The sequence below is a fragment of the Cervus canadensis genome, chromosome 2, assembly GCF_019320065.1.
Source record: "Cervus canadensis isolate Bull #8, Minnesota chromosome 2, ASM1932006v1, whole genome shotgun sequence".
Lineage (NCBI taxonomy): Eukaryota > Metazoa > Chordata > Mammalia > Artiodactyla > Cervidae > Cervus > Cervus canadensis.
Window position 1 is genome coordinate 101,645,611 of NC_057387.1, and position 27,304 is coordinate 101,672,914.

The following is a 27,304-nucleotide window of genomic DNA, read 5'->3' on the forward strand; positions in this document are numbered from 1 at the left end:
CAATCCAGCTGTGGCTGATTGATGTCAATGTATGGCAAAACCCACCACAATATTGTAAAGTAATCAGCCTCCAATTATAATAAATAAATTAATTAAAAAAAAAAAGCTGTCTCCCTCCTCTCAGAGTAGCAGGGCCCCCACCTTTCTGCTCAGAAAGTCATTCTTTCTTAAGTGCTTCCATAGCAAATTTATCACATTAAAAAAAAAATCACAGTAATTATTAGAGTCTGCATTTTTTGATAACTGTTTGATCATACATTTGTGATTTCTAAGGTCAGACACTTCCCCTTTTTTGCATTAAGTAGCTACTTTTTAATGAGAACTTTTTAAAAAAATTATTTAATTTCTTTTTGGCTGCGCTGGGTCTTTGTTGCTGGGCTTTCTCTAGTTGTGGTGAGTGGGGAGTTGGGGGTACTCTGTAGTTGGCTTCTCATTGCAGTGGCTACTCTTGTTGCAGAGCATGAGCTCTAGGGTATGGCATGTGGGCTCTTCCGGGACCAGGAATCGAACCTCTGTCCCTGCACTAGCAGGCAGATTCTTAACCACTGGACCACTAGGGCAGTCCTAAAGTAGGTACTGAATTGCACTGTATCTTAAAAAATGAAGGAGGGACTTGAAGGCAAGGGAATGACAGAACTAAGCAGTATAGAGAACACTTCAGAGTTCGCATAAGGTGGTTTTAAAGACTTATTTTGGTTCAGACAAGGTAAGATTGAATTAGCAAACAGAATTTCATCTTGCTTGGTGAAACTGATTGAATGGTATATTAAGAAGGATTCTGAGACTACATCTTGACTCCATGAGAAAGCTAGCCCATAGATAATAAAATATTGGAATGTCTCAGGTATTTTGATAGTTTTGGTTAAGCGTGTAGGATATTTTGAAACAACAGCTAACAAGTATATAACACATGTCAGAGTATTCTAATCATGATGTACATGTAAACTCGTTTATTTCCCCTGACAACCCACTGAAGTAAGTTTTATTTAACACCTCCATTTTTATAGAAAGGGAAACAAAGGGAGACATTAAAAAACTTGCTCAAGTCACACAGTTGCTAACTCTGGCTTCAGAGTATTTGTTTTTGTCACTGTTATATTGTCTTCATATTGAACATTTAATGTTTCATAATAATTGAGAGAGATCACATGGCTATACTTTTCTAGTATGGAAGGAACAAAGTGAATTTGTTGTTTGTTAATATAATGGCCCAAGCTTCCCCAACTTTTACCTTAGATTAGAAAGATTTATCCTTCATGATTCTTATAGTCATGTCTGAAATTCTTTGTGTTTCATTTCTTTAGGATCCCTTGCCAGCTCCATCTTTGACCCACTCAAATCTCTTGTGGGTGCTTCAGGAGGAGTCTATGCTCTGATGGGAGGCTATTTTATGAATGTTCTAGTGGTAAGAATTTTGGGAAACAAATCTATGGACCTTAAGAAATAATTTTAAATAATTACTGGTATTTGGTTCAGGGACTCTTGTTTATCAATATTTACTAAGCACACATCTTCCATCTGACCACAAGAGTTTTCCTTTCATCTCTGATCTCAAAAGTAATAAATACTAAATAATGTTCAAAACTGAAAAACAGAAAAGTCAAAGCCCCCAGTTTAGTATCTGTTACCAGTCTGATATACATCTGTTGAGATGTTTTCTGTATGTATTCAAAATTCTACCAATAGTAACACTACAAAAATGGAACTACCCTTACATTATTCTGCATCTTAACATAAAGTATCCTATCTACTCATAGGATACTTGAGTAGGACACAGAAATCCACCTCAGTCTTTTCAAGTGCTCCACAGCACCTTCTATATAGTAGCCCTACTTGTTCAATTTTTAATTGAAAGAAAAGATTCAGGGTGATTACAGCTTTTTACATTTCAAAACAATGCTGTCAGAAATGTTCTTTCCCCTGTCTTTTTGTAATTCCTAGAAGTGGATTTACTGGGTGAAGGCTTTACATTTTTATATATAAATGCCTCCAAAGTTGGCATACCATTTTACACAACCATGATATAGTATGTGAGATGCCAATAACTTAAAAACAGGATAAAATCCTGATTAAATTATCCCTTTAACCATGTAGGTGTGCCTTAAAAATACTCTAAGAGGAAAAATTTGAAGCAATTAAAAAACTGTTCCAAAACTAGAAGTCATTTAGAAAAGTGTTTTTCAAACTTTGGGTTGCATCACATTAGTGGTTGTGAACTCAGTTGAAGGGACTGTGAAAATCCTTTTACACAAAAATTTCAGTATGCATCATGTGTAATAAAGAGTAAGTACTGTTTGTGTGTGTGCTGGATTGTTAAGTAAATTGTTACTGTAGGTCTTGGTCACAACAGTTTGAAAATAATTGATTTTTAATTAACACAGATGTTTTAGCATCTCCCTCTGGGAAGAGAGCTAATAACTTTAAAGGGAAGGGACAGGTAATTTGGGTTGAAGTGGAGGTGTCTTTCTGAGTCTGCTTGGTCCTCTAGCAACACATGAGGGTAATGCAAGTTGGTCTGAGGCTTTTTGAAACTAAAATTAAACTGAGTGTTTTTGGACCAGTGTTTTAAATTTTTTAAAGATTATCTTAAAAAAAAAATCAAGGTAATGCTCAAATTTTAGCTGTTTTTGCTAACTCCTACTTAGAAGGAGGGTAAAGCTGTATCAAGTGAATATTAAACCAAAAACCTGGAAATATTTTCACCAGATTTAGTTTGACAGCATCTATTAACTATTTGTGACATATTAAGAGTTGATTTTTTATTACTTATAGAGTATTTCTTGCTATATCAAGGAACATCATGTTTCATTTTCACTCCAAAGTATATTGGCATTGTACTTCCCAAATACATTTGAAAACAACTGTTAACACCGGTGCTTTGATTGGCAAACATCTGACACACTTTATTTTAAATGAAAAAGCAGATGGAGGGGGCGTACAGTTGAGATTTCCTTTGCCAATAGATAACTTATGTTATTATTACTGTCATTTATCTCTTTGTAAGAATTTTAAAGAAATGATTCCTGCTTTTGGAGTTGTCAGACTACTCATCATCGTTCTTATAAGTAAGTGTGTTTTGTGAATACTTCACATCTTCAAGTTTATGGGTTCAACCTTCAGAAGGCCTTATTTCCCAAACACATCCTACACATCCTGATGGACATGTAGGATGACCGTTAGTCCAGAGTCTGAAACAGTGGTTCGGCTACTAGCCCGAAGTAGAAAGATATGAGTGGAATTTTCACAGACCCTGGTGGGTGGTTCTTAGAGGTGCCTGTTTCTGGGGTGTGGGGAGTTAACAGAGTAGGGCTCGAGGCATTCCGTCCACTTCATCCACAATACCATCACTTATATTTTTATTTTTTAAAAATTTTTATTGGAGTATAGTTGCTTTACATTGTGTTACTTTCTGCTGTCATTTATTTTTTATTAAATTAAAAAATTAATTATTCAACTTTACTTATTTTGGTTGTGCTGGGTCTGTTGCCACGTGGACTTTTCTCTAGTTATAGGGGGTGGGGGCTACTCTCTAGTTACAGCGCTTGGGCTTCTCATTCCAGTGGCTTTTCTTGTTGAGGAGCAGGAGCTCTAGGATGTGCGGGCTTCAGTAGCGGCAGTTCTAAGGCTCCAGAGCACAGGCTTAATAGTGGTGGTGAATGGCCTTAGTTGCTCCATGGCATGTGGGATCAAACCCGTGTCTCTTACATTGGCAGGTGGATTCTTTACCACTGAGCTACCAGGGAAGCCCTATTTATTTCTGACTGTGCGGGCTCTTCATTGTAGTGCGAAGGCTTCTCTAGTTGCAGTGTGTGGGCTCAGCTGCCCTGTGGCATGCGGGATCTTCATTCTCCTACCAGGGATCCCACATTCTCTGAATTGGGAGGCAGATTCTCACCCACTGGACAACCAGAGAAGTCCCTGTCATTTATTTTTTATACACTGGATTTTTCTCATTCATAAACTAGATTCTGTATACGATTTTGTTTGAAAGGGAAAACTTAAAAGCTATTCAGGTTATCCATTTTCTTCTTCAATTTCTACATTTTCAGATTAAAAACAGAACTGATCTAGGATGTAAGCATGGAGCGGTGGCTGAGGACTGAAGACCTGAGCAGAGGTGGAGGAAGAGAGGGGTCAGGGAATCGGGGATGACTGACATGGCTTTGGAAATCTCAAGAATGGTAGTGGGGAACGACATGCTCAAGGAGCTTAGGAAGCCTCATTCTGGAGAAGAGGTGGAATTTAGGTGGGTCTGAAAGTCAGGATTTTGGATGATGGCAGGCCATACAGAGCAGAAGCAAACAAGATCAAAGGCAGGGCTTGTAACTTGTATTTCCCAGCCTGCTCCTGCTGCAGTTCTATCTGCACAGAGGGTGTGGGGAAAAGGCTGACCTTAAGGCTCAGACTTGAAGACAAAGACAGAAGTGACATTTGATACAGGCTACTTTTGGCTGTCAGGGCTTCCCAGGTGGTGCTAGTGGTAAAGAACCTGCCTGCCAATGCAGGCAACGTAAGAGACGTGGGTTCGATCCCTGGGTTGGGAAGATACCCCGGAGGAGGGCACGACCCACTCTAGTATTCTTGCCTGGAGAATCCCGTGGACAGAGGAGCCTGGTGGGCTACAGTCCATGGGTTGCAAAGAGTCTGACATGACTGAAGAGACTTAGCACACGCACATGCAATGTTGGCTGTCCACATAGTAGGAAAAAAATGATCCTGCAAATTGATATCAAGTGTTCCAAAAAGAGACTAAGTTTAGTTTATGAATGGCATAATTATAAAACAGTATTTCACCCAGATAGAAAAGAAGTGACTTGTTTGTAGTTTATACCATAGCATATATAATGTTTTTCTCCATAGACATCTCTGAGAAATTTAAAAAGAGGGGAAGTAGTCAGCACAGGAAGGCAGGCAGATGTCTGGGAGTTAGTTAAGAGGAGTCACTGTGTGGGCTGAGCTATATGAGTTGTTAAGGGTCACAACCAGAACCAAGGAACAAGCCCTTAGACAGAAAAATATTCTTATACAAGTTACCTAGGTTTTCAGTTGATCTGTTTCAAATAATGACTTTTGTAAAATAAGCCTCAAACTCTCAGTGGGGAAATGATTTTAATTCTCTAATACTCTTTAATGGTGGAGTAAAAACCCTTTCCTCATGCACAAAGTTATCTCCAAATACAGTTTATGTAACATTCCGTCATTCTTGAGGTAAGTAATACAGTCGCTGAATAATGTGTTTTTTTTTTTTTTTTTTTGCAACTGACTCATACATGTTTATTGAGCTAAATCAATAGGGCACAAAAGAAGCTCAGAAACTTTCCCACAATACAGAAAAAATTATGGGCTCTTATCATATCCTACAAACACAGGTAGGACAGCTAACATCAACCTTCCCCACATGCCATTTTTTGGCCTGGTTGGGGTTTTCCTGGTGGCTCAGCTGTAAAGAACCTGTCTGTCAATGCAGGAGATGCAAGATGCGGGTTGGATCCCTGGGTTGGGAAGATCCCTTGGAGAAGGAAAGAGCATCTGCTCCAGCATTCTTGCCTGGAAAATTCCATGGACAGAGGAGCCTGGCAGGTTACAGGGGTCCTGCCTTTGGGGTCCGAAAGAGTCAGACACAACTGAGCATGCATGCAGACACACCTACAACAAACTCCAGATTAATGAAACACAAATACATTTTAATTTTAAACACGTTTCCTTGGGAAAATTTATAGCTTTTTTTTAAAAAATGGTAAATATTATTCTTAATTGTGAAGGACAGTTGGCCTTAAGGACTTCCTTCATTAAGCACCAATTTTTAAATGTGTTTTCTAACAAAGCAACTGAGCTTCCCTGGAAAAAGTTCAGGACATCTCGATTTTCATCCTTCAAAAAACCCAAATAAAGGTAACTCCCTTAAAATGAGTGTTAGGTTTTACTGAAGATAATGATTTGATTTATTGGAATAAGGGCTTCTTTTCAGGTGGGAAGACAGGTCTCAAGTTTAGAGACTGCAGCAGTTTATAAGTAAACTCCCCTTGGAAGCAGAAAGGGCCAGGCAGATACAAGTCAGAAGGCAGGAGACAAACTGAATGGAGAAACTAACATGCTAAGAGTTACATAGTTTTTGAAAGGAGGCCTCCTACTGTGAAAGTCTAGACCACAGTAACTGTTTCTAGTAAGTCTTCCTTGTGGTGGTTTTCTTACGCTTTCCTAGCACTGTATCTGTTATTTACACTCCATCAGGAAATGCAAATGACTTAAATACAATAATAGCCATATTTATAGCATTTGGTGTGATAGTCATTTACAATTAAATTAATATTGAGTACTTCCTCGACCTCAATTCCTACCCAGTGACTTCGGGGTCAATATTATATTGAAAGGGAAGCTAGCCAGAACACATGGTCCTGATGCTATTTTCCCAAAGGCAAGGACTAGGTCTTTCGGTCTCCTAGGACACTCACTAAGTAGAGCATAGGGTATTGGGGGACGGGTGTGGAATGTGACAGTTGCAGGACATGTTTCCAAGCACACATGTAGGGCAGAGTTCTTCTAACCCAAGAAGCCTGGAAGGTCCTTTAGCATCACCAACATGACTTATTTAAGGAATGTCTAAGTTCTGGCTCTTACTGTTCCATTATTGACTGTGGAATCACTTCCTTTCTTGGGCTGTCTTCTGTATTCCTGATGGTAATTATGAAAGGGTTAATGGGTAGGCAGGTCTCACTAAGGGGGCCAAAGGTCCCCAAGCTGCAGAAGGAGAAAAATGGCAAAGGATTTTTCTACATTCCTTTGCTCTGGCTTTAGCCAGGTAGGAGACTCCTTTAATTCTGTTGCAATCGGCTGTTCCTCAAAGTTACTTTTTCCCAACCTTGAGGGGCTGATTGCCCAACAAAATAATACATCTTACTCATGGGAGTGTTTTTCTTAGGCTATGTTAATAAAACAATGTATCTTGCTTGGAGGTCTGTTTTCCTTTAGTATCTTGCCTGGAGACATCTGGGTCCAGAGATGACTCCCCTTGCGTAGATATGTTTGTTGTGGGAGAGACTGCAGCCGGTACAACTCTCTGAGCCTTGAGGTGTTTCTTTTATCTATGATCAACTGCTTGCTAAAGCACATAAGATGACTTGCAAAAAACTGGAAAGGGGCTACTCTCCTGCCCCCTTCTGATGTCTATGTGAGAAGCTTTCTCTATCTCTTTTATACTTTAATAAAACTTGGCTACACAAAAGCTCCAAGTGGTCAAGCCTCGTCTCTGGCTCCACATCAAAATCCTTTCCTCTGGAGGCCAAGAATCCCAGCATCGTTCACGGCTCAGAGCCACAACCTTTCATCTTAGGGGCTCGCTCGGGATCTTCAAGACAAGGTGTAAGCTTTCATCTTTTAATTTGGGGTGATTAGGTGGGTGAGAGTGAAGCCCCCACAGTCAGACGGCTTAAGGTTCAAATCCCACCACTGCCTCAGAGCTATGTGGCCTTGGTCGAGTACTTAGCCTGTGTGTCTTGGTTTCTTTATGTATAAAACACCAGGTCTTTCCTCACTCGAGGTGGTGCAATAGCAGTAATTAGTTTGTCTGCCTGCTTCTGTCTTTGCTACTTTAGAGTATGACGGCAGCAAGAATCAGCTTTTAAAAATGTGAGTCAGGGGGTTTCCCTGGTGGCTCAGTGGTAAAGAAATCGCCTGCCAGTGCAGGAGACACGGTTCGATCCCTGATCAGGGAAGATCCCACATGCCATGGAGCAACCAAGTCCACGCGCCACAACGATCGCGCCTAGGGGGCTGCAACGACTGAAGCCTTGAGCCCTAGGGCCTGTGCTCAGCAAGAGAAGCCGCTGCAGTGGGAAGCCTGTGCACTGCAACTGGAGAGTAGCCCCCACTGGCCGCTCATGCATCAATGAAGGCCCAGTACAGCCAATAAATAAATAAATAAAAACTATTAAAAACCCAAGTCAGACATGTCACTTCTGTGCTCAAAAGCTTTGGAAGGGTAAAAGTCAAAGTCCTTACGAGGGTCCATAAGACTCTACGTGATCTGCCATCTGCCATGGTTTGATCACCTCACCTACTTGAGTCCAGAACCATCTGCAGGTCTTGGTAAAGCACAGACTGTCGAGTCGTACCTGTAGAGTTTCTGGTTCAGTAAGTTTGGGGTGGGCCTGAGAGTTTTCGTTTCTAGTAAGTTCCCAGTGAAGCTGGGAATCCCCAGTGGGAAAGGGAACCATCCTTTGAAAACTGTCGATGCCATCAGATCAACTGCTTTGGTATTCCTCACACACTCCAGGCACAGCTGGTCCTGCCTTAGGGACTTTGTACTTCAGTCTGCCTAGAAGGCTCTTTATTTTTTTAATTAATTAATTTATTTATTTCTTTTGTCATACATTGACATGAATCAGCAATAGATTTACACGTATTCCCCATCCCGATCCCCCCTCCCACCTCCCTCTCCACCCGATTCCTCTGGGTCTTCCCAGTGCACCAGGCCCGAGCACTTGTCTCATGCATCCCACCTGGGCTGGTGATCTGTTTCACCATAGATAGTATACATGCTGTTCTTTTGAAATATCCCACCCTCACATTCTCCCACAGAGTTCAAAAGTCTGTTCTGTATTTCTGTGTCTCTTTTTCTTTTTGCATATAGGGTTATCGTTACCATCTTTCTAAATTCCATATATATGTGTTAGTATGCTGTAATGTTCTTTATCTTTCTGGCTTACTTCACTCTGTATAAGGGGCTCCAGTTTCATCCATCTCATTAGGACTGATTCATATGAATTCTTTTTAATGGCTGAGTAATATTCCATGGTGTATATGTACCACAGCTTCCTTATCCATTCATCTGCTGATGGGCATCTAGGTTGCTTCCATGTCCTGGCTATTATAAACAGTGCTGCGATGAACATTGGGGTGCACGTGTCTCTTTCAGATCTGGTTTCCTCAGTGTGTATGCCCAGAAGTGGGATTGCTGGGTCATATGGCAGTTCTATTTCCAGTTTTTTAAGAAATCTCCACACTGTTTCCATAGCGGCTGTACTAGTTTGCATTCCCACCAACAGTGTAAGAGGGTTCCCTTTTCTCCACACCCTCTCCAGCATTTATTGCTTGTAGACTTTTGGATAGCAGCCATCCTGACTGGCGAGTAATGGTACCTCATTGTGGTTTTGATTTGCATTTCTCTGATAATGAGTGATGTTGAGCATCTTTTCATGTGTTTGTTAGCCATCTGTATGTCTTCTTTGGAGAAATGTCTGTTTAGTTCTTTGGCCCATTTTTTGATTGGGTCATTTATTTTTCTGGAATTGAGCTGCAGGAGTTGCTTGTATATTTTTGAGATTAATCCTTTGTCTGTTGCTTCATTTGCTATTATTTTCTCCCAATCTGAGGCTGTCTTTTCACCTTGCTTATAGTTTCCTTTGTTGTGCAAAAGCTTTTAAGTTTCATTAGGTCCCATTTGTTTAGTTTTGCTTTTATTTCCAATATTCTGGGAGATGGGTCATAGAGGATCTTGCTGTGATTTATGTCGGAGAGTGTTTTGCCTATGTTCTCCTCTAGGAGTTTTATAGTTTCTGGTCTTACATTTAGATCTTTAATCCATTTGAGTTTATTTTTGTGTATGGTGTCATTTATGATTAAAACTCTCCAAAAAAGCAGGAATAGAAGGAACATACCTCAACATAATAAAAGCTATATATGACAAACCCACAGCAAGCATCACCCTCAATGGTGAAAAATTGAAAGCATTTCCCCTGAAATCAGGAACAAGACAAGGGTGCCCACTCTCACCACTACTATTCAACATAGTGTTGGAAGTTTTGGCCACAGCAATCAGAGCAGAAAAAGAAGTAAAAGGAATCCAGATAGGAAAAGAAGAAGTGAAACTCTCACTGTTTGCAGATGACATGATCCTCTACATAGAAAACCCTAAAGACTCTACCAGAAAATTACTAGAGCTAATCAATGAATATAGTAAAGTTGCAGGATATAAAATTAACACACAGAAATCCCTTGCATTCCTATATACTAACAATGAAAAAACAGAAAGAGAAATTAAGGAAACAATACCATTCACCATTGCAACAAAAAGAATAAAATACTTAGGAGTATATCTACCTAAAGAAACAAAAGACCTATACATAGAAAACTATAAAACACTGATGAAAGAAATCAAAGAGGACACAAACAGATAGAGAAACATACCGTGTTCATGGATTGGAAGAATCAATATTGTCAAAATGGCTATTCTACCTAAAGCAATCTATAGATTCAATGCAATCCCTATCAAGTTACCAACGGTATTTTTCACAGAACTAGACCAAGAATTTTCACAATTTGTATGGAAATACAAAAAACCTCGAATAGCCAAAGTAATCTTGAGAAAGAATAATGGAACTGGAGGAATCAACCTGCCTGACTTCAGCTCTTACTACAAAGCCACAGTCATCAAGACAGTATGGTACTGGCACAAAGACAGAAATATAGATCAATGGAACAGAATAGAAAGCCCAGAGATAAATCCACGGACCTATGGACACCTTATCTTTGACAAAGGAGGCAAGGATATACAATGGAAAAAAGACAACCTCTTTAACAAGTGGTGCTGGGATAACTGGTCAACCACTTGTAAAAGAATGAAACTAGAACACTTTCTAACACCATAGAAGGCTCTTTAAAGGTCAGCATGGCTTGCTCCCTTATCCTCATCAAATGGCGTATTCTCCTTGAGATCCTTCCTGACTCTCCGGTTAAACACCACACCCTGCTCCCAGCATTCTCAATTCTCCTCTTTGTGCACTCTCTACAGCACTAAGCACCCTTTGACAATACTGTATGTTTTACTTATTCACTCGCCTTCCCCAGCTAGACTTTCAGTTCCATGAGGCAGTCTGATCTTTTCTTGGCAGTATATCCACCACCTAGAATAGTGGCTGGCACATGGGTGATCATTACTAAATACTCGTTGGATCAATGCATCTATAAAATGAGGTAATGACAGTACCAATTTCATGGCATTGTTGTGAGGATTAATGATACAAAGGTAGTACATGTAAAGTTCTCAGAACAGTACCTGGCACAGAGTAAGTCTCAATAAATGTTACCATTGCTAGAGGGGAACCAAAAATAACTGGTACGCTGTTGTGGAGATCCTGGGGCTTCATCAGGCTGTTTTCCCTTCTAGTTGTGTCAGACATGGGATTTGCTCTCTACAGACGGTTCTTTGTTCCTGCAAATGGGTCTCCGGTGAGTTCAGTTTATTTTTTAAATGAAAATTTGTTTACCTATGATATCAATAGCTAAAAAGGGTCACAAAATAGGGGCAGCAACAATTCAGAGATTTAAAGCTGTCAGATTTCCATATGGAAGTTAAGAAAATTCCTGAGCAAACTGGCCTTTGGGGTATCCTTTTCACTTCTCTCATAGCCCAGATAATTGGCTCTAGTTCTCTGTACCTGCTATACGGGTAGCTATTCCAAAAAATGGGAGTGAAGGGACTTTACTGTCTATGGAGAATAAAATGCAGATTGGAAAGCAGCAATGATATGGGTCCAGATGAATTTATAATACAAAGAAAACTGACAAAGATTTCCAGTTTTATTGAAATTGTTTCCTGAATTTGGTAATTTCTGAGTATTTGTGTGTGTTATTACCTGTGTTTTAATTCAGACATTCCATTTGTGTGGGATAGATTATGCTCCTGTAAAGAACCCTCACTAATCTCAACTCTTACTCTCTTGGCTGGCCTTGTACAGAACCATCCTAAATGTAATGATGGCCTCAAGACAGACAGGATGGCTGTTGTGTGTACCCAAGAGTCAGTGAAATGACATTTCTTTTAGCTTTGCATGATGGGGTTTTGTTGTCTCTTTTGTCTCACTACCTTGCTGTTCAGACTTTAAGACTCTTTGACTGGGATGGTATTTGTTCTCTAGTAAGAGAGATGCAGCTGAAATACACAATTACGATTTTCTTCACTTATTTTCATTTTCCCCTTTTCTCCCAAGGTGTCTTTTGCAGCTCACATTGCAGGTGGATTTGCTGGAATGTCCATTGGTTATACCGTGTTCAGCTGCTTTGATCAGGCACTGCTGAAAGATCCAAGGTTTTGGACAGCGATTGCAGCTTATTTAGCTTTTGTTTTATTTGCTGTGTTTTTCAACATTTTCCTATCTCCAGCGAACTGACGCCCTTAACACAAACCAGTGAATAAAAAGGGCCATCTGGGGGGAAAAAAAACAAAACTGGAGAACTCTCTATGAAGAAACAGAGAAGTCCCAGCAAACGCTAACAATTTGATAAAGAGAACACCCCTGAAGTTGTCGGTTTCAAAGACTGCTTACAAAAGGGGTTACGGTTTAAGGAAGAAGCTCTTCTGAGGGAATGAAGGGGAAGAGGAAGAGAGAAAAGGGAAGGGAAGTGAGAACCAGAGACTGGCTCTTTTCTAGGCATGCCATGTCAAGGGTATGCATTCTTTAAAAGAACTTGCTCTTAGGAGGATATGGTATAGAGACTGCCTGATAGAATCCACAAATAATGTACTCTGCTGATAATAAAAACTTTTCATGTCTGTCAGACTACTGATTATCACTTTCCATCACTGTTTGAGTCAATAGGTCACTGTTTGGGGTGCTTTATGTGCATTATTGCTAATCTTTTTAACAACCCAGAAAGGCAGCTGTTACTCTGCATCTTAGAGAGGAGGCTATGAGAACTCTTAAAAAAAAAAAAAAAATCAAGTAATTTGTCTAAGAGGGGGCAGGACTTAAAGGTTGCAAATGACAGGGCTTCCCAGATGGCTCAGTGAGTAAAGAATCCATCTGCAATGCAGGAGACACAGGAGACATGCATTTGATTACTGGGTTGGGAAGATCGCCTGCAGGAGGGCATGGCAACCCACTCCAGGATGGAGAATCCCATGGACACAGGAGCTGACGACAGTCCATGGGGTCACAAAGAGCGGGCCATGACTTAGTAACTAAACAAAAAAGATGTGCTATTGTTTCCTTAACCATTCCTCTTACTGAACACTTAAGTTGCTGCTGATTTTGTACCATTACCAACACTGCTATGTGATCACTCTAGTATGTATGGTGTGTCTTTGAGAATGATTGAATGAATAGATATTTCAAGCATCCAGAAGCAGAAATGTTATGTTACTTTTGATAGATTTTAACTACCTCTTTTTTTTTTGGCTGTGCCACACAGCTTGCAGGATCTTAGATCCCCAACCAAGGATTGAACCTGGACCACCACAGTAAAAGTTTTGACTTCTAACCGCTGGTGTGTGCTAAGTTGCTTCAGTTGTATTCAACTCTTTGCAACCCTATGGACTGCAGCCTGCCAGGGTCTTGTGTCCATAGGATTCTCCAGGCAAGAATCCTGGAGTGGGTTGCCATGCCCTCCTCCAGGGGATCTTCCCAACTCAGGGATGGAAACCCGGTCTCCTGCATCTCCTGCACTGCAGCGATTCTCTACCGCTGAGTCACCAGGGAAGCCCATCTAACCACTGGATGCCAGGGAATTCCCTAAATTACCTTTTAAATAGTTGTATCCATTTATATTCTTACTGATATTACATGACAGTAACCATTTCCTCATACATTTGCCAAAAGGTGGCTTTATAAATCTTGAAAAAATTTAATTTTGATTAAAAAATAATATTTTAATTCATATGTAACACTAATGAAGCATAGCATTTAAAAATTTATTAATTTACTTATAATTTATATATTACACATAATATATAATTTATATAATATGTAATATACAAGTATGAATATATATATATTTCCTGATGAAAGGGTTGAATTTAAACTGAAAAGTAGCTATTAGATGGCAAAGAAGCCCAAGGAAGAAATATTTATCTGCCATCGCCAACCCACCAGGTCAGTACTCTGGAGATCTTTAATGACCTAAAAGTGCAAAGTAATTGTTAATAACAGAAAACTAGACAGAGAAACAGGATTCATCTAACTATGAAATCGGACATGACCCATTGATTATTAAGACTGATGACTAAGAAGTTATTATCTAGTTAGGTTATTTTGGTACTAGAAACATTGTTTACGTTACCAAAAACAGTGATATCTTTCTGGGTCTCCAGGGGGCAAAGTTACCATTAAAAAAGCACACATGTCTGGCATTTTAAATTTGACATTTCTGAATAATAGAGGAACCATTTATTCAGCTTAATTTGGGGCTTATAGTTTTAGTCTTCTAAACTGTGCTGTATTAATTAGAAATATTGGAAATATTCTTTCTGTGGGCTGCCCAATAAGGTAGCAACTAGGCACATGTAGCTGTTTACATTTAATTCAAATTAAATGAAATTAAAAACTGTATCTCTGTTACACAAGCCTTGTAGAAAGTACTCAATAGCTATGTATTAATAGTGGCCATCTGATTGAACATGCAGACAGTACTCCAACACTGCTGCAAAAAGTTCCACTGGATTAAAAAAACTTCCATTGGGTGGCGCTGTTTAAGAAGCAAGAATGAAGGCAGGGAGATTGAGTTCAGCTGATGGCTGACTCACTGCGCTGAACCAAACTGAATCTGCTCTACACCTGCAAAGGGACACATTCAGAAAACACGATGAAGATGGCTGTGGTATAACTTTTAAGCGTGATCTGCTTCAAATTTACCTAAATCAAGAAAGGTCTGTGTTAATCTCTCTGTCTTAGCTAACGAAGAGTCATTTGAAATATTTTTTTCTTTTGAATTTTATGGTACTGTATCTGTGTATATTAGTATTCATGCTATTTGCTATGAAAGCTTTAGGACCTAAGATTTGAAGCTACATAACAGTACTTCCGCTTTCAGAAAATACTATGCACTTGTCCTTTCAGAAAAAAAAAACAACTTTAATTTTCTTTGGTAATTTTAAAAGTAAAGTGCTCATGGTAAAAGAAATTAAACATATATATAATTATAAAAAATTAAGTCAATTATTATCATTCTACCCATAGATAATCACAGTTAATATTTTGATGAATATCCTTCTTAGGCTTTATTGTATGCATCTCTACATATAAGTAAATTTACAATAATGGGGCTCTATTATTCTGTTTTATAACCCGAATGTCACTGAAACAATATATCCAATGTCTTTTTATATTAGTATATATTTATTATCTCTACTGGTTGCATAGTACCATACTGTGGATGTATTATTATTTATATGTACAATACAGTCTTGTATTGATAATTATTTTGGATAGTTTCAAGTTATAATTATTATAAACAGCAATAAGAATAATATCTTTGCTTATATTTTAAAGTGCTTTTGACTGTGGGTCAAAGAGTATACTGCTATTAACATAATAAAATCAAATACAAAATTTCTCTATTTCAGGAATACAGCTCAATTTTAGAAGGTTGATGCTTTTGCAACTCTTTTGAACTATATAAAGCTTTCAAAAAGGAACTAAAGACTCTAGAACTTGTTATTTAAAAAATCAAAACTTTCACTATTTGACATACCTAATTTAAATAATTAAAATTATAAGAGAAAATAGGTGATTTCTTAATATATCTTTCATAAAAACTTCAAGTGTGTTTAGAGAAGAAAAATAAGTTTAGTAAAACAGTTAAGAGGTGACTTTAGAACCACATTTATCTTTGAATACCAGTTCTAGCTGTGTGATCTTGGGTAATTTAAGGTGTACCTCAGTTTCCTCATCTGTAAAATGGGGAAACAATATACCTAGCTCACAGGAGTTTTGTGATGGATATATCTTGTAGCTATAATATCCCATTATGTTGTTTGATTGTGTAACATTTCCCTTTCTATGAGGAATACAGGACATGCATTTACATATTAAATGAAAATGAATGAAAACATTCCCCCATTTTTTTCTTTCCTTTGAGATGTATTTCCTCTTAGATATCCCAGGGTATCAGCTCTAATATGGAACCTACTGGCTGATAACCCAAGCATCTAAATTATAACTTGCCCTAATGCTCGCTCCACAAAGCAAGCTATATGTCTTAAAAGGGTCAAATACTGTTGTAATGAAAATTTCTATAATACTACCAACATACCAATGATCCAAGCAATATATAATAACATCCTCATAATAATTTTTCATAGCAAAGTACAGTAATAAATAAATATTCATAAATATTTTTACTGAAATGATTTCTGAAAATGCTCAAAAACGGCAAGAAGCTAGAATTTAGACACTTAAATGTGGATTAAAAAACTGATCTAAATTCTTATAGCAAGAGCCAGATCTGTTTCCTTCAGTTTCATAAAATGCTGTACCTTACTGGATTATGAAATGAAACACATGCCTTTTTCTTTGTACTGACATTGGTCACAGCTTTCATATTAAATAATCTTAATAAATAGGTTTGTAAGATCAAGTCAGTAGTCTCAGGAACCTCTCTAAGAATTCTCAGTTTAAAATAACAAAGCAAAAAGCCCAGTAAGACTCCTTTCTTCCAGGAACTCCTATAATTCTATTCTTCATAGAGAATACATACACCCCTCCTCCAGGTATCTTTTTTCCCCCCACTGCATTATAAGGTCTAAATGTAAGTGACCTCCTATTCTTGACATCTTAAGCATATTCTTGGTAACATATTATTACAACTTTCTAGGGAAAAAAGAGAGCAACCAGCATGCTGAAAGAGTGATGCTTTGTTCATATTTTGGCCACAGGTTTGCTTAAGAAATAGCACACGCTTCAGAAATGGAAGAATGTATCTGCCTCCTATTTGGTGGGGTTCAGAGATAAGATGACTGACTAAATAAACATGGGGGACTGGAATTTCCTTGGAGGCATCCTGGAGGAGGTTCACATCCACTCCACCGTGATTGGAAAGATGTGGCTCACCATCCTGTTCATATTTCGAATGCTTGTTCTGGGGGTAGCAGCTGAAGATGTCTGGAATGATGAGCAGTCTGGCTTCATCTGTAACACAGAACAACCCGGCTGCAGAAATGTATGCTATGATCAGGCCTTCCCTATCTCCCTCATTAGATACTGGGTTTTGCAGGTGATATTTGTGTCTTCACCATCCCTGGTCTACATGGGCCATGCTTTGTACCGACTAAGAGTTCTGGAGAAGGAGAGGCAGATGAAGAAGGCCCAACTGAGAGGTGAACTGGAGGAGGTAGAGCTTGAAACACCTGGGGATCGGAGGCGACTGGAGGAAGAACTGTGTCAGCTGGAGCAAAGGAAAGTAAATAAAGTTCCACTCAGAGGAACCTTGCTTTGCACTTACGTGATACACATTTTCACTCGCTCTGTGGTTGAAGTTGGGTTCATGATTGGACAGTATCTTTTATATGGATTTCACTTAGAGCCTCTATTTAAATGCCACGGCCACCCATGTCCAAATACAATTGATTGTTTTGTCTCTAGACCCACAGAAAAGACGATATTCCTATTATTCATGCAATCCATAGCGACTGTTTCACTTTTCCTAAATGTTTTAGAAATTTTCCATCTAGGTTTTAAAAAGATTAAAAGAGGGCTTTGGGGACAATGTAAATTGAAGGATGAACATGATGAATTTTGTACCAAGTCAAAACAAAACCTTGCCAAATATCAAAACACATCTGCAAACTCACTGAAACGACTCTCTTCTGCACCTGATTATAGTCTGTTAGTGGACAAGCAAACACACACAGCAGCGTATCCTAGTTTAAATCCCTCTGCATTTCAGACAGATCCTGATAACCATATTGGAAATGATGACAAAGGCATTTTGGATGAACAGGAAACTCTACTTTCTGAGATGTGCACATTTAGTATGGCTTGTGGTCATCTTCAAAATATCAGCTCAAGTAATAAAGAAGACACTTATAAACTATCTGGAAAAGAAGTTAATGGTAACCAGTTGAGGGGAAAAAGAGAAACTGATGGCAAAGACAGCAAAAGAAATCACTACTTGAAAGGTCACTGTTCTAGTCCAGGTGATGCTATAGAGCTTAACAACCACGTGGGACAGTCACCCCAAACAGCTTTCTCTCTGCCAGCTAACTGCACCTCGAAACGGAAGTGGCCCCGGGCTACCCGGGGTCCCTCTGCAGAAAATGAAAACCAGGCATTACCTCCTAAAGGTAACCTCAAGGGCCAGCTCAGGGAGAGCACAACCAGAACCCTTCCTCCTTCACAGGGAGACTTTCAACCACCTGACATTCCAGACACTCCTGATTCTTTGGGCGGGCTGTCCTTTGAATCCGAGTTGGTCAGAACCTGCAGTAACCCTACGGCTTGTACTCCAAATCATTTAGTGTCACTGACAAACAACCTCATTGGAAGGCGGGCTCCCACAGACCTTCAGATCTGAACATCCGTTGGCGCTTAGACATTCTACATATTACATTATCACAGAAGTAGTCTAGTGATGGTGGAGCACAGAAAAAATAGATAGGGCAGCTCTAAAGACCAGCTGTTTATACAAACGACTACAAATCCATTTTAAAAAGGGAAAATGGCTCTAGTTCTGAACTGGGAAGGATCAGTTTCAAGTTTAAAGACACAGAGTTACCAAATCAGGTTTACTTTTTTGTGGGTTCCCTTCAGAAAAACACTGATTTTGGGAAAATCTATGTCAGAATGAAAGCTAAATAGAACCAGGTTTTTCCTTGAAGGGAAAACAGCCTTCGGAGATTGTTCTTGATCTATGTAATTCCCTCTTTTAGTTATTGATCTTATTTCTGGACACTGATTAAACTTTGTTTGCCCTTGCTTCTTAACTTAGTTTCCTTATGGACTGCAACCCGATGTGTCCTGGATATAATCATCATGTTGCTTCTAGTAAATAAAATGTTAAAAAGATGTCGCTTTCTTTTACCAGTTTATAGCATCGTGCTTCAGTGCCAGGATCCGAGTCTTGGCTCTACTACACTGGCCACCTAACCATTACAGTTTACTAACAGTGTCTACCTTACGGGGATGGTGTGAGGATTAAAATAAGAAACACAGGTGTTTAACGCGCTGCCAGGCATACAGTAAGCGCTCAAAAGTGCTAGCTATTATTATTACATTACTGCTCACCCTCTGGAGACCCACATCAAGTCGGCCACAAAACAAGGAGACTCCAAACGTCAGAGCTGGAGCCCAAACAGACGATTCTAAGCAGTCTTCCAGCCATTGGAAATGCAAGGGTTGCCCTCGACGGTCGCGCGCCCTCTTCCAAGACGAGAGTCTACAAACCAGTATCGGCCGGCTGCCACTGCTCCTGAGGTCCTAGTTGAGACGGGTCCGCCCACTCTCGGCGTTAGGAGTGAGTCCTCGCGCTCCAGGGCTCCGCAGGCCCCGCCCCCTGGCGCCACGCCCGTCTTCGGCCCCACCTGGACACTCGCCCCGAGTTACCAAAACCTAGCCTCCTACTAAGCAACCAAATCTTGGCGAGGACCGGAAGAGGAAGGAGAGGCGAGGCTTCGCTAACCAGAGGGGCGGGTGCACGCAGCCTCCCTCGGCTCATCTCAGTATGGGGCATTCAGAGCGTCCTGGTCGCCATGAAAACAGGCCACACCCCGGCGATCCCGGCCCGGGGATCCCAAGTGCGCAGGCGCCCGTGCCCTTCCGCGCATGAGCAGTGCTGCTCCGAGCCCGCCAGCCACGGTCTCCGGCGCCAGCTACGCCGCTGCCGCTGTCACTATGGCCCATTACAAAGTGAGGGGGGCGCGGCGTGGCTGGGGGCGTGCGGGCGGTAGCCAGCCGCTGGTCGGCTCGGGTGGGAGTGGGGGCGTGCGCGCAGGTTTGGGGGGCTTGAGGTAGTGAGGCGCAGGCGGCGTTGCCGGACTCCCAGCGCCTTCTTCCTGCTCTGGCCCCCGGGCTTCGGCCACTGACCCGCCGTGTCTCCTCAGGCCGCCGACTCGAAGCGCGAGCAGTTCCGGAGGTACTTGGAGAAGTCGGGGGTGCTGGACACGCTGACCAAGGGTGAGCATGGGCCAAGAGAGGGTTCCTCATGCCGTCGTCGTGTTCCTCATGCCGTCGTCGTGTTCCTCGGCGCGGTGCCCCGAACGGGTCGTGATGTGGGGCAGGAGGGGAACAGGAGGGACCCACCCCGGGTCCAGCGAGGTGGGCCTCGGGGGTCAGCGGGGACCGGCGCACGCCTGGCTGCCGGACGCTGCCCGGGTCGGGTAGCCTCACCCTCCCCGTGGTGAGTAAAACTCTTGCAGCTGTTGCAAAGTCCCTCCAACTTCCGTTGCTCTGCCTCTAGCCGCCGCAGTGAGCATGTTGCTAGAGACCTTGGGAGAGCCCAACTCCTCTCTCCTGACAATTTTTCCCGAGCCCTCCAAATCCTGTACAGAAACATTTCCCCTCGAACAAAGGACAAATGGGGAAATGACCAGATTTGAAAGCAGCTTATAAAGTAGCTAAGTGAACCTAATCCCTAAAATAGCTCTTTGGATGTGGCTTTTCAACTGAACTCCGTTTTGTAGTCTATATCAACTCCTACATTGTGCATATTTCATAATTAAAGTAGAATTACAGTTTAAAAAACGTGACGACACATCAAAATGGTGCTATTGTTTTCACTTTTTAAAATGAAAGTCGTTACACTGTATCTCTTAATCTATAGTTCAAGATCTAAGTAGATGAATAAGGTGATTGACACTGGACGGTTCCAGGAGCTAGTGTGGGTACTGCTTATTTCATCAGCTAGGCTGTAAGGCGAATGCTGTTATCTATCACTCAGCTCACTGACTGGGCCTTTCAAGGGTGTGGAACAGAAGAGCTGGCAGGGATGATGATTTCGGTCCATATGAGAAGTATAGTTTAAGTATCTGGAAATACTTTGGTACCTGCTCTTTGTCCAGAAGCAAAAGTTAGGAAAAAACTCTGGGAGAATAACAACTCTGGGTCTTAGCAGAAAGCAGGGCTTTTAATTCTCAAGCCTGGGTTGGTCATTTTGAATTGCTACCTACCTTAGGTTCAATTTCCTATCTCTTTGCAAATTTCAGTCAACATTAAGGGAGTGTGAAAGTACTGTGCTGTCATCCTGGAAAGTATCACACTATTAGAATTTCATGGACCTCCCTCTCCCCTCAAAAAACTCCACAAGCACATTTCTTTAATTTATTTCGCCATTTTATTCAGGTGTCTGTTATAGGCACTGAGTATACAACGGTGGGGGTGGGGAAGCCCGTGCTCTAAATGAACTTATATCCTAGTTGGGGAAGACAGATAATAAACACAGAGTGTCAACCAGTGGTAAGTGTTGTGAAAAGAACGTTGCTGACAGAGTGATGGGTGTGGCATTTTACCTAGGGTGGTGGGGGAAGGCCTCTCTTAAGAAAGTAACCTTTGAACAAAGACCTGAAAGAAATGTGCTGTTGAGTTTCAGGAAGTGTAAGGAAGCCAGAGTGGCTGGATGGAGTAAATGAAACATACATTGGTAAAGGGTAGAGAAGTGGCCATTGTAGGAGGTAAATGAAGATATTAAGGCTTGTGGCCATACCTGGATTTTCCTTCATGAAAAACTAAACCTTTGGAGGCTTCTTTTCCCTCGCTGACATCTATTGGTATTCTCCCTCAACCTTCCTGGGTTTTCAGTTTCTTAAGTAATATCAGACAACAGAGTATCTACTGATGATCTATTTAACATTTGATTTTGTGTACTTCACACAGATTTAACATATAATTTTTATCCAGCTTATTTCCAAGAGGATTTGAAACTCCTTCTAACATTAAAACACTATAAGGATGGCTAAAGATAAGTCATTTAGAAGAAAAGGCATTTTAGTTATCTTGAGCACTGTATCAACCTCTAAAAATCCGGGCTGCTAAGACAAAAAGGGAAACACTGGGTATAGAGTTCTTGTCTGTTTAAAAGGAAGTATATTTCATCTATAGAAAAACACAGGAAACTTGACATTTACATTATGTTCTGTAATTACCAAACTTGTAAGTACCACTGTCAGAAATTTAGAAGCTAAAAGAAAGGGTAGGAGAAAAAGAGGAAGAAAGGGTAAGAATATTTATGTCTTATAAAATTAGAACTTGGTAGGGATCAGTGGGAATTAATGGAAAAAGAAACATAGGGTTGAGTATATAGTTTGAAGAAAAAGGTAGTAAGTAGAGGAATACAGTGTCCTGTAACACTGAAAGAAGAGGGAAGGAGAGGAGAGGGTAGTGGTGAAATAAATAAGCCAATTTCTCAAAAAATAGTGCTGTAAATACGTTTAAAAGTTTAACTATCAGAACTTAATGTAAGTTGTTTGTAGTAGTTGAGCATTTGATTTTTTTATGATGTCTAAATTATTTTGATGTTATTAAAACTAAAAGAGCAAAGCATGTTAAGTTGGTTTACAGGAGTTCTTAACTTGGGGCCTAGATATGCATGTTTTTTGTATATAGTTACAGCTTTTGGTCTTTGATCAGATTGTTCAGTTTTGTGCACAAAAAACTTAACCACTGATTTAGAGAGATTTTTATCTGAGTTACTACTCAGATCCTAGAAGGAATGTGTTCAGTAGACGATGAAAAAGGTAGTGCTGACATGAATTACTGGATATGAAACCACTAAAGTATGTATTTTAATTTGAGCACTTTGATTACTGGTAGTTTTTGGTTGGTGGTTATTTAGCATGTAGTGTGTGAAACTTCATTCTTGAAGTGTATTTTGGATTCAAAGCTTTCTTCCAAAAATTAACCACAGCCTTATTGATTCTCTAAAAATTTTTCTCAAATGTATCTACCTTGCTTTCATCCCTCTATTACTCTAGTACAGGTCACTTCTCTTTTTTTTGGTGGTGGTGGGGGATGCCACGTGGCATGCAGGATTTTAGTTCTCTGACCAAGGATCGGGCCCATGCCCCCTGTAGTGACAGCTTGGAGTCCTAACCACTGGACAGCCAGGGAATTCCCAGGTCACTCTCTTTTTAAACTGATTAGCATGTTGTTGTTTAGTTGCTAAGTTGTGTCTGAGACTCTTGCGAGCCTATGAACTGTAGCCCACCAGGCTCCTCTGTCCGTGGGATTTTCCAGGCAGGAATACTGGTTGCCATTTCCTTTTCTAGGGGATCTTCCCCACCCAGGGATTAAACCCCATCTCCATTAACAGGCCGATTCTGTACCACTGAGCCATAATTGCTCTTCTTGCGTTTAAATCGTTGTCCCCCTTGTTAGCCTACTTGACTCCACACAGGAGTCAAGAGTGATCCCGTCACTCCGCTGCTTAAAACTGTTTTAATTATATGCCATTTTGTTTTTAGGATAAAGGCCCTATTGAACTTGCAGGATCCTCCAGTCTCCTCCCTAACCACCTTTTCAGCTTCCTTTCAGTTCACAACTCCATCTAGCCACATTTGAATTTTCAGTTCCTGAATACATTGTTCTTTTGCCCTTGGCCTTCCCTTTTTATCTGAAACCTTCATTGCCTAGGTCTTAGGTCTTATTTCCCTTCCCTGGGCTGAGTTAGGTGTTCTTCCAGTGTGCTCCCATTACCCTTATTGATGCTTGATACTCTTTTGCACTAGACTGTAAATACGTTGAGAACAGGGACCTTGTCTGTCTTGTTCACCATGGTATGTCCTAGCGATGTGTGTGGTGTATAATAGATGCTTAATATTTACTGAGGTATGGCATATAATTTTGGCCATTTTAAGACTTTAATTTTTTTTTTCTGCTTTTTGATTTGCAGTATTGGTAGCCTTATATGAAGAACCAGAGAAACCTAATAGTGCTTTGGAGTATCCTTTTCATTTTTCAAGTCAGAAAAAGGCCTTTATTCTATTGAAAAAGTTACTTTGAGTATTTGGATTTTGATCTCTGGGTAAATATTGGTGGTAGGGTTGGGATGACTCTCATCAGAGTTATTTCAATAGAGGGCTATTTCATTAGTTTTAATGAGCTCAAGTAAATCCTTAACTTTTATATTAGTTTTTTAAAGCATCACTTAGGAGCTGCTACCCCAGAAAATCCAGAAATAGAGCTGCTTCGCCTAGAATTGGCAGAAATGAAAGAGAAATATGAAGCTATTGTAGAAGAAAATAAAAAACTGAAAACAAAGGTAAAATTTTTGAAAGAATTCATGTTAAAAATAATTTCACCTTTAATGATTATATGATCAGAACCTCACTAAAATGGACAGTAGAGGAGGGAGGAGGGCAAATATCAATCTCAGCTAACTGCAAGGAGTAGCTGATACCCTGTCTAGAAAACCACAAGCAAATTGTAAACAGGATGAGCAAAGTGTGGTCAAGAAGAGGTTCTTGGGAACCTTCATCAACAAAAAGATGAATTTACTGGTGAAGAATACTGGTTTGTAAGTAAATGGAAATTTCTGGGAGTCTTAGGCAGTTAAGTAGGTCAGTATGGGGCCACTGCTTTGCGAATGGCACCCCTCAAGACTGTGCAGTGCATGATCTGTATAGTTATGTGGTGGCCCTGACATGTGTTAACTGTAAACTTGTTTGCACTTAAGCTCTGTACATTTGTTTGCACTTAATTTTGTCTAGTGCTGAAGTTTTTTCTTTGTTTAAACTCCCATGAGAATTTTCATAAACTTTTAGTCAACTAAGCCTTTGAGGTTTTACTGCATTCTGAATCACATTTCACATGACTAGGCATTTCTCATAATGTGTTTTATCTTCTCAACAACTTTGTGAGATAAATGACACAGGTACACAGACCATTTTATAGGTGAGGAAACTAAAGCACAGTGAAGTCTAGCTTCTCAAATCTGACAGCTAATTGGAACAACTCATATCTCAGTGTTCTTGCAGTAAACCACAGTTCGGTATAAGAGATCATTCAGTATCTTAAATTAGCCAAGATTCCAGTGTATAAATACTAGATAACTTTTTTGGCATCTTTTACAGTCAAAGACATTAGCTGCTATTTCATTAACTGGCTAGCTTAATATATATCACATGCTTATTTTTTTTTCCTACTTTCTAGAAGAAAGTTTTCAGTAAACTTATGGTGGAGAGGAAGAAAATACCTTTACTATATAAGCCACAACATCTTTGGGAAGATATGGATTATTGCATAGCAGATGTTTGTGCAGTGCAGTCATGAATGAGAATTAAATTTTAGTTTCCCAGTAATTTTTAAGGTTTATACAAAAAAAACTTTCACTAGGTTTGATTGTATTAAATATTAAAAAAATCACTGGTTTAAAAAGGCTAGGATTTTATAAACTGATTCAGTCATTGAACAAAGTAGTTGACTCATTTTGTTACTGTTAAAAGTTTTCTTTTTTACCCAATTTAGAATAAAATTCACCTAAACACCTCTGTCTTTGCCCCCATAGCTTGCTCAGTATGAACCACCTCAGGAGGAGAAACGTGCTGAATAGGATTCATCTCAATTGAAAAGACACTGAAAAAAATGGTTTTGTATGACTCGAATAGTTTGTACAGTATATAATCTTTTCTGAACAGATGCTATAGCACTCTTTTAAATATGTTAAATTCACCTATCACACGTTAACTGTTATAAATACATATACTTAGAATCACCAATAAAAACTCAGTATAACTTTCTTTGGGTCTTAAAAAAGCAGGAGAATCAAAAGTGCATCCTGAAAGAAAAAAAAAAAATCTATAAACACAGCCATCAGATTCATTACCTTAAAAGACATTCTATCAGTCTGACTAGGAATGATGGTACTGGTTGTATTTTAGCCAAGGAAGCTTAGCACGGAGCTATTCCTTGGTTTAGCTCAGGATTATGAGCACAGGTACAGTCATTCTTTAAAATGAAGATGACACTGTCGTTTTATATTCTCTGTAGGCAGCTGGAGAGATCTGTGTGATACACGATGCTATTTCATGAGGATCTGTCTCATGAATCTTCTGCTTTGTTTATACTAGGTGGAACGAATGACTCTTTGCCACCACTTTGCCTTAGATAACTGTGTGTGCCAGTGTGAACTCTGACACCACCTTTCCTTCTATGCAATCATGCCCTATCTGATAATGTTGCCTTGCTTTACTGTGCTTCCCTGGGTCCCAGTTGCACATTGGCCTTTCTGTGTTGTTTTTCAATTTCCTGTAATAGCAGTTGCCCTGACTGTAATTTATATAAACTTAAAGAGAATCACACTGTTCCCCCTGCCTGCCTTAGTTGCTTAGCGGAACACAGAACAGAGGCAATATAAAATTCTGGGTTCACGCACAAGCCTGGATGACAAGGGGAATGAGCCATATATTGTGGAAAATTATAGTTTGTGGGTATAATTATATAGTGCTTTTTTCCCTCAAAGTATTTTTCTAGCTTTGAATTCATTTTATCTTCATTATCCCTGTGAAGTAGGTAGGCAAGTGTGAGGGGAGGTGGGGTGCTGAATCGTTAGGCCAAAGACTGATATGAATACCAATTATTTACCAATTGTAGAACCTTGGGCACATTAGTTAATTACTCCAAGACTCATTTTCCTCATCTGTTAAATGAAAATAATATCTGTGCTGCCTACCTCACAGGGTTGTTGTGAGGGTCAAATGGAATGTATGTGAAAGATTTGTAAATGGTAAAGCACTATATTCTTGTTTGTTAGTCCTTTTTCCTTTCTTGGAAGACCTACAGTCAGATGTTTTTGTGTTCCTCATCACTTATTTTCCTTATTGATTGACCAGCATTATTAAGAAGTAGCCCTATTTCATGTATTCTGTCCCCAGTGTTATAGAAATGTCTATTTTTTGGTCAAAACACACAGAAAACAATACAGTGAAAGCTGGTTTTTAACTAGCAAAAGCCTCAGCACCTGCTAGAAGCTGTGACCAAGCCAATTATAAGGGCATTTTAATCAGTCACATTGGCAGGAATGTGGCAGTGGTCTGTCTCTTCCAGTCACAAGTTTGTTTTTGTAGGGGAGTCAGATACGGCTGGAAGAACACTTACTTGAATTGGTTTATCTTTTACCAGTTTGAGTGCTTCCTACAGTGACAGCTGTGGGCTGAGTATTATAAAGATGAATGACTTGAAGTTAACTATGAGACATGTGTATAATCACAATGTGGGATAGGATGTGCTAAGAATGATAAATAATAATAAAACATGGCCTCATGGGGGGTTTTGGAAGAGAGGGAGACATGACTTCTTTAAGCAGTTGGTGTGATAGTCCCTTTGTGGACAGGCAAGTAGAATTTTTTTCTGGCAGCCAACCCTCATTTGCTTTCTTCCCTAATGAGACTGGTATTAATATTTATGTAAATCAGGTGATTGCCTCCTGTGCCATGGCAATGGCAACCTGTGGGTTGGATAATCAGACTTTTGGGGGGAACTGACATGCTTACACTGCTGTATCAGTCAGTGCTATGTAAGAATTCAGGGTGAGCCTGGCCTCTGCAGGTCCTCTTCAACATTTCTATCAAGGATCTGGATGAAGACAGTACACATGATGCTCAATG

At 40.0% G+C, this 27,304-nt stretch overlaps 3 protein-coding genes and 1 long non-coding RNA gene across 7 annotated transcripts in view; 3 read left to right on the forward strand and 1 right to left on the reverse strand.

The window, feature by feature from the left end:
• The window catches only part of RHBDL2 (rhomboid like 2), a 54,267-nt gene extending 41,707 nt beyond the window's left edge, over positions 1-12,560 (forward strand). For 3 of the 4 annotated variants that reach the window (XM_043461838.1, XM_043461839.1, XM_043461837.1), the window contains 4 exons: positions 1,305-1,405; positions 3,005-3,065; positions 11,165-11,226; positions 11,988-12,560. In XM_043461838.1, coding sequence (XP_043317773.1) covers positions 1,305-1,405; positions 3,005-3,065; positions 11,165-11,226; positions 11,988-12,167 — 404 coding nt within the window. In that variant the 3' untranslated portion in view covers positions 12,168-12,560. The remainder of the gene's footprint in view (positions 1-1,304; positions 1,406-3,004; positions 3,066-11,164; positions 11,227-11,987) is intronic. The other variant, XM_043461840.1, reaches the window with a different exon arrangement.
• Positions 1-19,286, reverse strand: part of LOC122437194 — a 52,654-nt gene extending 33,368 nt beyond the window's left edge. The window contains exon 1 of the long non-coding RNA XR_006268188.1: positions 18,996-19,286. This is a non-coding gene — a long non-coding RNA (uncharacterized LOC122437194). The remainder of the gene's footprint in view (positions 1-18,995) is intronic.
• GJA9 (gap junction protein alpha 9) lies at positions 16,467-18,383 on the forward strand. Its single transcript, XM_043461835.1, has one exon. The coding sequence runs from the start codon at positions 16,744-16,746 to the stop codon at positions 18,283-18,285; it is 1,542 nt and encodes a 513-aa protein (XP_043317770.1). The 5' UTR covers positions 16,467-16,743; the 3' UTR covers positions 18,286-18,383.
• Positions 19,287-19,482: 196 nt separating the features above from the next.
• On the forward strand, positions 19,483-26,450 carry LOC122437193 (MYC binding protein). Its single transcript, XM_043461841.1, has 5 exons — positions 19,483-19,616; positions 19,811-19,883; positions 23,593-23,641; positions 23,832-23,961; positions 25,207-26,450. Exons 1-5 carry the CDS (start codon positions 19,533-19,535, stop codon positions 25,249-25,251), a joined length of 381 nt encoding a protein of 126 aa, XP_043317776.1. The 5' UTR covers positions 19,483-19,532; the 3' UTR covers positions 25,252-26,450.
• Positions 26,451-27,304: the final 854 nt, after the last annotated feature.